General features: G+C 43.6%; 1 protein-coding gene, 3 non-coding genes and 2 pseudogenes across 5 annotated transcripts in view; all 6 read right to left on the bottom strand.

The window, feature by feature from the left end:
- The window catches only part of LOC103012367 (40S ribosomal protein SA-like), a 30,731-nt pseudogene extending 25,723 nt beyond the window's left edge, over positions 1 to 5,008 (bottom strand).
- The window catches only part of LOC103010248 (ADP-ribosylhydrolase ARH3-like), a 99,566-nt pseudogene extending 94,510 nt beyond the window's left edge, over positions 1 to 5,056 (bottom strand).
- The window catches only part of RPS12 (ribosomal protein S12), a 39,738-nt gene extending 32,007 nt beyond the window's left edge, over positions 1 to 7,731 (bottom strand). Inside the window, exons 1-6 of one of the 2 annotated variants that reach the window (XM_007190882.3) lie at positions 7,642 to 7,727; positions 7,462 to 7,512; positions 7,166 to 7,282; positions 6,118 to 6,220; positions 5,567 to 5,668; positions 5,067 to 5,160 (exon numbers count right to left, since the gene is read on the bottom strand). In XM_007190882.3, coding sequence (XP_007190944.1) covers positions 5,098 to 5,160; positions 5,567 to 5,668; positions 6,118 to 6,220; positions 7,166 to 7,282; positions 7,462 to 7,475 — 399 coding nt within the window. In that variant the 5' untranslated portion in view covers positions 7,476 to 7,512; positions 7,642 to 7,727 and the 3' untranslated portion in view covers positions 5,067 to 5,097. Of the gene's footprint in view, positions 1 to 5,066; positions 5,161 to 5,566; positions 5,669 to 6,117; positions 6,221 to 7,165; positions 7,283 to 7,461; positions 7,513 to 7,641 lie in introns of those variants that run through there. The other variant, XM_057527714.1, reaches the window with a different exon arrangement.
- On the bottom strand, positions 5,284 to 5,413 carry LOC114239038 (small nucleolar RNA SNORA33). The gene has a single exon (XR_003624240.1). It is a non-coding gene; the product is annotated as a small nucleolar RNA SNORA33 (small nucleolar RNA).
- Positions 5,750 to 5,826, bottom strand: LOC114239039 (small nucleolar RNA SNORD100). Its single transcript, XR_003624241.1, has one exon. It is a non-coding gene; the product is annotated as a small nucleolar RNA SNORD100 (small nucleolar RNA).
- LOC114238994 (small nucleolar RNA SNORD101) lies at positions 6,869 to 6,941 on the bottom strand. Its single transcript, XR_003624208.1, has one exon. It is a non-coding gene; the product is annotated as a small nucleolar RNA SNORD101 (small nucleolar RNA).
- Positions 7,732 to 8,782: the final 1,051 nt, after the last annotated feature.

Here is an 8,782-nt window from a genome sequence, read left to right on the forward strand (position 1 = left end):
GGGCCCCATATTGTGATAGGATATGTTTCTCTACCCTGCTCCCTAGAGTAGAGCTGGAGGGACGGGAAGTTGAGACAACGTGGCACGATTCTAGTCTAGAAGAGGCCAAGCTTGAGAGATTCACTTTTGTTGCCAGAAAAAAAGGAACATGAGAAATTAAAGTGTCAAAGAGGCTGCGGAGTTTAAGCCTGAGAAGGAAACCCACAAATTAAATGACTAAACAAATAGGCAGGTCAAATCTATTCATCCAACAGATTATAAGAGTGCCTATTACACCAAGCACTACCCTAGGCACCAGAGATGCAGCACAGAACAAAGTCAGCGCTTCCATGGAGTTATACTGTGGATTATAATCTCCAGAGTATGGCTGTTGCCTTGATGCTCTCCAAATTATGCCCATTTTTCCAGAATAGGCCTGCTCTGAAACCTTTCAGTCTTCAGGTAGCTTCAGACAAATTCTCATTTAGTGGAAGAGAAAGGGGCCTAACAAGAACATACAATCCACTATCAGAGCAAAACCTTTTCCTCTAGGAATATGTTGTAGTCTCTATTTCTTAATTGTATATAAAATAACTAGTCACCTCTACTGACAACCTCCCAAAGCACACGTTGAATTGACCTCACCAGCTGGGGAGTGTAGATTCTACAGTATCAAGACACAGAGCAAGAGCAACCAGAAATAGTAAACTAAAGCCCAACAATTTTCAAGGAGTTGGAGAAGAAATCTCTTCCTAAGGGGAGCCTGCTGTAGTCCATGCTTATCTCCACGTCTTTTACTGATAGGTCCCTCTGACACTAGCTTCTTACTGCCCTCTGCTGGTTAGGTCTGAACTCAAGTCTTTTAAAGCTGACCTGTTGTATCCAAGTGCTATTTTACTAGACAAGTAAATAAATTCACATGTTCACAAAACATTCAAAAATTTTTATATTAATGCTACTTAAAATTATCCCTAAGACTATCTTGTACCATTCTTTCATTTCTTTAATTGTTTTCTTACTACAAAAGCAATACATATTAAAGAAAAAAAAAAGCAAAAGGAAAACCAAAATACCCACCTTTCCAGAAGTAACCATTAAAACCTTAATGTATATCCTTCCAACCTTTCTTCTCTGAAGGCATGTGCCCTTATATAATTTTTTTTTTTACAAAATGTGGTCTTACTGTACATGCTTTAACTATTGCTTTAAAAATACACTGACAAACACCCTTCCATTCTGTCCATTTTTGTGGCACCGTAATACCCCATTATGTAAACGTATCACATTTTACCTAATTGTTCCCCTCCTTCAACCAACAAGTCCTGTTAAGAGTTCTGCAGTAGGCATACTTACAGCTATAACCATTCTTTCATTTGTAATTGGTCAATGAATGGGTTAACTAAATTGATGCTTTACAATTTTTCTCACCCTTTATCATCAGAAAATGCAAGGTTAACAGAACCTCCAAGTTGTTAGGGCCACAGAATAACCACCAGTCTCCACCTTCACGTTTCACGACTCAGTTTAGTTCCTAAAGAGGAAAGCGGAGACTCAGCTTCTACCTATAAAAGCACTTCTGTCTCTACTCTTGTTCATCCCCTTCCCAAAGCCAATTTGCCACTGAAAACAAATTAGAAATGCGGTGATGAAAGTGGTCAGTGAACAAGGAGCAAAAGAAATGCCAAGAAACGACACTCTTAAGGCATGTTTCATACAAACTAAGAGAGCTTAAAAGATTGCCCCTTTAGTGCAGGTCTTAATAATTCCTAGGGTCACCCACCTCCCTCATTTCTAAGCCTTTTCTAGCAAAAGCCAGGTTGTAATGCAACTTTCATCAGCAGACTGCGACTTGGCCCTGTATGTTTTGGGTAAAAAAACTGGCTGATACATCTCACTTGTGATATGATAGTTTTAATTTAGGTATGCTTATGCCATTTGAAGTGTAAGCCACTGTTTTTTAAAAAGGACTGATTTTGGCCTGGGGAGCACCAGTACCACCAAGCCTTCTGAACACTGATGTGTTAATATTTATGTAGCCCAAGCCCTAAATACCTGATCACCCTCTGTACAATTAATCTTCAATTTTGACTGTGACCACCCCTCTGCCCCCAGCACCTGGCCACTGGCAATGAGTCAAGACTTCATCCAACAGTTTCTCTCTGGGAGGCTGGGGAAGCCTGGTGGCATCTCTTGGGCACCTGCCTAGCCCAGCCATGATGCCTCCATTGCTCCTGCTAGAAATTACCCCTGCAAATTCCGTATTGCCTTGTGGATCGAGCTTTATGAGGACCCTAGCTGGGAGGACAATGCCCTATCCCACTGAGCCATCACCCTGCCCCACCCTCAGCCTGGAATGAAGGCTGTGATCTTACTTCCCCTCCTTGGTTAAATATCCTCTTCTTCCTCCTCTATCTATGAAGAGGGCAGAAAGACGCAAAGCTTGCTCGTGCTTAACATATTCCTTGAGCCCAACTTTTTGTACTCTCATCTATAAAGAAAAAAAAATTCAAGCTCCATTTTAAGGGCTAGATTAGTCTTCAGTCAGACAGATGTTTCCACATTTCTAGGGTTTATAACACCTCTGCCTATGTTTTCATTGCCTCAACAATCCAGTTTAAGATGGACAAATTATTGTTTTTAATGGACACCAACCTAATACAGCCTTTTTACATACAATTTTTCTATGGATGCCCCGATTATTTTTAAAAGAATTTAAAGTGGTTTACCAAAACTACATATAATAGAAATTTTAATAAAATCAGGACCAGACAAAAATTTTAATGTGTAAGAGTTAACAACAAAGAAAATGGATTTGGCTTGGAGGTTTTCTTGCAACCCAGTGAAAGGGGAGTCTCATGAGGGATGCCCTCAAACTATTATTTTCCCCAGTTAAGAGAATGAAGACATCTGCTTCTGCCCTGGCACCTCTGCATGGATGGGCTCCCTCATGAATCCCATAGAAGCTATAGACATAGAAGCTATAGACAAGTCACAACTTCAAGGCTAAAGCTACATTCCTTTGAGCTGGGTTTTGAAGACTGCCAGGTAGACAAAAAAGAAAGGTACTTCAGGCAAAGGCAGAAAGAGCTAATAGATTCAGTCATGAAGAAAAGGATAATCACATCACTGCAACTGAGCAGTGTGGATGAAAAACTGGGGCCATTGCCAGCTGGAGTCTACAGGCTATAAAAGGCAGAGGTAGGAGCAAAGGACATCCGAGGGCTCTGGCTTGGGAAATCGACAGAAGTAACACAAAAAAAATGTTGGGGGCTTCCCTGGTGGCGCAGTCGTTGAGAATCTGCCTGCTAATGCAGGGGACACAGGTTCGAGCCCTGGTCTGGGAAGATCCCACATGCCGCGGAGCAACTAGGCCCGTGAGCCACAATTACTGAGCCTGCGCGTCTGGAGCCTGTGCCCCGCAACAAGAGAGGCCACGATAGTGAGAGGCCCGCGCAATGCGATGAAGAGTGGCCCCCGCTTGCCGCAACTACAGAAAGCCCTCGCACAGAAACGAAGACCCAACACAGCCAAAAATAAATAAATTAAAAAAAAAAAAATGTTAACACTTGGTGCAGAGCTTGGCATACATTAGCAGGTCAATAGCTCTTCCCCTTCCTCTCACAAAAAGCACTGACCTTAAGGGGAAGATAAAATTCACTTTGAGGCACACAAAACTTGAAGGTTTTCACGGGGTGCTGTCTAGTGCGCACCATTAGTGTAGCGCTGATCAAAGACAAACAAAGTGGAAACTGTCCCAGGCTGGCCTTAGAGAAGTAAATAGGACCAGCCTGAACTCTGAAACTATGACAATACCAGGGGTGGGCAGAGGGAGAAACAAGGGACTGAGGGACAGCGTGGCAAAGGCCAAAGCAGACCACAAATAAATTTTTCTAAGAAGTCAGAAAGAGGTCAAAAGAAAAAGGTCATTAAGAAGCTAGTTTGACCATAAGTGTCTTGGTGACCATAACATTCTAGCAGACAGAAGCCAGAAAACACACTAAAAGTGAATTTTCAACAATGGACTCAGCCAGGTAGTACTTACAGTAAGATAGGGTCAAGAGTAGAATATTCCTTGAAGTGTGTTTTGTAGCTCAGCTGACAGCAGATATGGAAATCGCGAAAAACCAATGCTGATGTAATCCCAAATCAGAGGTAACATTCAGCAAACAGATTAGCTTCAGCAAGTCTTCCCAGAACTAATTTCAAAAAGGGGTGACTATGAAAATGCACTTTGCTGTAATCCAACAGTTTTCCCTAGCTTGAATTACACAATTTCCCATAAAGGATCAAACAAAAATATGGTTTTTCCACTGCATCAACAGACTCAAACAGCACCAAATACAGCATAGGGACTCAAAATGTTAAGTAGACAGTGATATAAAGAAATCACAATTAAAAGCAAACTAAATTCATTTTCCCTTCACATGTGCCCTGTAACTGTATAGTAAGACAGGCAAACCAGGGCAGAGAAACTCAAAGTACCCCAGTTGGCAATTTACGAGGGATTCCAATTTTAAGACTTCCATTAGTCCTAACTGGCTCAACATTTCGTACTCAAACAAACCCAACTTGATCCAGGCTTGAAGAACATGGGTCACCATTACTTCTCCCTACTGAGTTTCTAGAGGGACTAGAAATACACGGAAGCACATCTTGTTTCTGTGCCTAATATTTAGGTAAATAAGACACTCTGACCTTCCCTAATGGGCATGTGCGTAAGCGCACCTGGACTTCATGTACCTTCTAGTGTCCCACAGCCTAAATCCAATCCAGCTTTAGGATTTTAAATTACTGACACCCACACTTGACTAGCCTCAACCCATTTCTCTAGGTTCTAGGATGGCCTCGTCATATAGTCGTGATAAATGTCCACACCCAAGAAACCCGGTCACCAATACCTCACCGTAAGCCTATCTTTACTTGGGCTCTTCTACTTGCCAACACTGAAGTTACTTACTGGTTGGGAGAATAGGCTTTCACTTAGAACCAGGTGACAGATAGCATGCTTCCAGTTATTTTTCAATGAATATCTTTTGTTCTTCATTAACAGGGACCTTACTTTACTGCCCCAAATAAAAAACCAGAGATGAGGAACAAGAGCCCAGTTTTTTTATTTGATCATTTCTTGCATTTGAAGTACTCCTCGATGACATCCTTGGCCTGAGACTCTTTGCCATAGTCCTAAAAAAAACATATGCGATTTTACTAAAACTGAGAAACTCCACTAAGTTGTTAGCACTAGTTACAATATAGCTTTTAAAAAAATCAGCACAGCTCGTGAAAATGCTTCCCACCATTAAAATGTCTTATAGCCATTTTCAGGGACCTTAAAGACTTCAATGTCTATAAGGCTCGTAACATGGCTTTCCTCTTGCCAGCATTTTCTAAATTTCTGCAGAAACACATTCAGATAAGCAGATTCATTGTCTGGCTTAATTATGGCTTATTTCCCTTTCCTGCAAGGCAGAAGGCTTTTTCTAAGTCTGTTGAAGATTACGCTTTTGCTTCGAAGAGATTCTTGACGTAACTCACAGTGAAGCGCGTCTACCCAGCGCAGCCTTCACCCCGCACACAGGTACCGACTTACCTTGACCACCACACAGCTGCAGCCAACCACTTTACGGGGTTTTCCCTCTCTGTCAATTTTACAGAGGCCTACCCATTCCCCTAGTTTCTTGTTGTCATCAACCTATCAGGGGGAATAAAAACAAAGATGACCACACTCAAGGCTTCCATGCTACTGATAACACAGTACATCGTATGCAAGGCGGCTGCAGTCAGAGAGGGTGACATGGCAGTTTCCTCATGTCAGTTCAGCAGAGGGAGCCAGTTGTCATCATACACAGCGCCAAGACCCCCTATCAACACCCCACCTATGTTCTATTCTGTATCAACATAAAATTAGCATTTAGTTCTGCAGGAATAAAAATGTTTCTAGAACTAGCTTTAGCATAGCCAAGAATGCCAAGTTTGTGACGCTTTTCACACCTGCAGAAAACAAAGAGCTCGATACAAAATTTGCTCTGGTATGACAAAAATCATTACGGATAGCATTTATGTGGACACATGTCCCTAACTGACCCAATTTCCATTAAGCTAATTTGGCTTTCAAAAAACCAAATTCAGCGAGAAACTTACCTTAATCAGGTTGATCTGGTGCTCAGCACAAAGGGCCTCCACCAGCTTGACATACATTGGCTCGTCACAGTTGGATGCAAGCACACAGAGATGGGCTTGGCGCCTGAAATGCAAACCGAACAGCAGACGCTAAAATTCACATCTAAATCCACTACTGTGCTTTAGAAGAGTTATCTTTGCACTGGCTACGCTGGCAAAACATAAGCAGCCACTGAAGAACACATCTTTAGTTTGATGTAGCTACCACCGAGCATCTATTCCTTAACTTCATCTATAGAATCACCCCGTCTTCAATAACTCTTAAAACTTCAAATTTTATATATAGGAACTAGTTTACTAAGTTGTTACCTGTTACTAGCCCAGACCCTTAATATTGCAGAGTATTTTCAAGGTACAAATAGTAGACTCGTACCAGGAACTTTCCAACAAGTGCTGTTTTCACTGGATTCAACTGGCCAACCTACAAATTGAATACACTTAAATTTACCTAACTTAGTAACCCTTTCATGACATTTAAGTTCAGCTCTAATAGTTAACAGTTGTTTTGCCAATGTTACCCACCCAGAGACCTGAATAAATTTACAATTATCCCACATCCACACTGATCTCCAGAACTACTGTACAAAGTTCATACCAAAACCAGATGTTTCTGCCACATTAATATAATGGTTTTAATTTGCAAAGTGCTAAATAAAGGTTCCCACCTATCCCCTAAATAACAGTGAAATTAAATTAGGCCCAAAAGCTACAGGTTTGTCAGACTGTTATTTTTCACTCATAAAACGAGTGAAGGGGTATCCGACAATTTAAGTCATCATTCAAACACTGTAGTTTTACTTTAGGAATCAAGTGCTCATCCCCATTCCAAACCCACTCACTTTAAGTGGGCCATTAGAAATCTGAGTTCTGATACCTTTTCCTAGGTTTCCTGTAGAACGGATGCCATTCAGAACCTCTGTGCTAACACCATGAACTTCACGCTTTCTTCCCTCGGCTGCAGTTTTGTTCCGGTTCCAACACCCCACAGTACTGAGACTGATACACGTACTTGTCTAAGGCTTTGGCAGCTTCGCGAATTCCACGTGCTAGGCCATCATGGATGAGGGCGGTCTTCAGCACCTCTTGCAGAGCAGTATTAACGTCCATTACACCTCCAGCAGCAATGCTGAAACACAAAAAATTAAGCTATTATTAAGTTCTCGCACACCATCTAACGCCTTGCACTTGGCAGTCATCAGCGAGGTAGGTCAGACGCGCTTAAGGCGCCACGGCCGACCCAGAGCCCGCAGTGCCGGCTCGAAGCCCACGCCTGGGCCGCACCACCACCCCGGGCCCTGGGCTCACCCTTCCTCGGCCATGGCGGTGGGTTACGGGTGGAGCCGAATCTTGAGTGCACTACGAAATAAAAAGCAAAAACCTGGTGAATAAAAAGATTCAACTTAGGCACAGATACTCATCGCCAATCCCAGGCAAAAAACAGCGAGCCACGTTCCGTAACCACCACCCTGCCTTTCCTCCACTCACCCCGCGCCTCCGCCTCCGCGCGGCTCCGCAGCGGCAGGGAAAGAGGCCGAACGTACTCCCAAGACGGTATTTAAGGGTTTCCCAGGACCCCTAGGCGCATGTGCACTCCCTTCTGTGCAAGAGCTGGCTCTGGCAGTGCCGGGCCTCGAGAATTTCTGTTTCCGGATTAAGGCGGTTCTGAGACAGGGGTCCTGCTAGCCTTCTAGCAGGACCGGGCATGACTCTGTTCGGCGGTCATTGGACCGCACAACAGGCACTAACGCGGGCAGCCTACCAACGTCATTCCCCGCCGGGGGCGTGGCCCGCGGAGGCCCAGACAACTCGTCCTACGGAGCGCGAGAAGGGCCAAGCTTTTCTGTCTGCGCGATCTTGTAAGGCCCGCGGAGCCCAGGTTCTGTCGGAACACCAGTTTTAACCCTTTCTGACACTATAATTGTAATTTCCTGTCGACCCCGCTAACTGGGCCTCCCTGAGCTGCACACTCTCTCCCTTCACTTTTAAGTCATTCTGAATGTTCATGAATTTTTCATTCTGTGGGTGATCTTCGCCCGCGCGCGCGTCTCTCTGTTTTCATGAAACGAAAGCTCGCTACTTCTGAGCGCATTGCAAATTCCACTTTCCCGGCGACTGTTAGTTAAGTGTAACCTCTGGCCCGCCCGGTGGTTGGTTATGGTTTCCTAATATAGTTAGTTCTAAAAGAAGGTTTGTTTGTTTTCTTTTTCTTTTTTAACACTAAATTGTCCCCTGGATTCGTAACCCCGTCCAAATCGGGATTTAACAGGTGCATTGAAACACCTGCAATGTACCATACGTAGGGACAGGGTCTGGAAATATAGAGATGCAAACGTAGTCTTTGAGAAATCCGGCATTAATTTCGCCTTCCGGGACTGACGGAGTTAGGAGTGCAACCTGAGAAGTCAGTTTTAACTCTGATTTTCCCGGGAAGCAACATTCTGAATTTTGCGTTGATTGGCCATTCCCCTCCCAGCACTTCCAACGCAGATACATGAAATACAGCCGAATGTAATCAGTACCGTCCTTTTTCTAGTGTTTTGACTTCCTCTTCTGACAAGTCGCCAAGACAGCAATTAAGCAGTTCATAGGTGCCAGCACTGTGCATACAGTGAACAGCCAAAAGCAA

This window comes from Balaenoptera acutorostrata, chromosome 14 (genome assembly GCF_949987535.1).
Source record: "Balaenoptera acutorostrata chromosome 14, mBalAcu1.1, whole genome shotgun sequence".
In the NCBI taxonomy this organism is placed as follows: Eukaryota; Metazoa; Chordata; class Mammalia; order Artiodactyla; family Balaenopteridae; genus Balaenoptera; species Balaenoptera acutorostrata.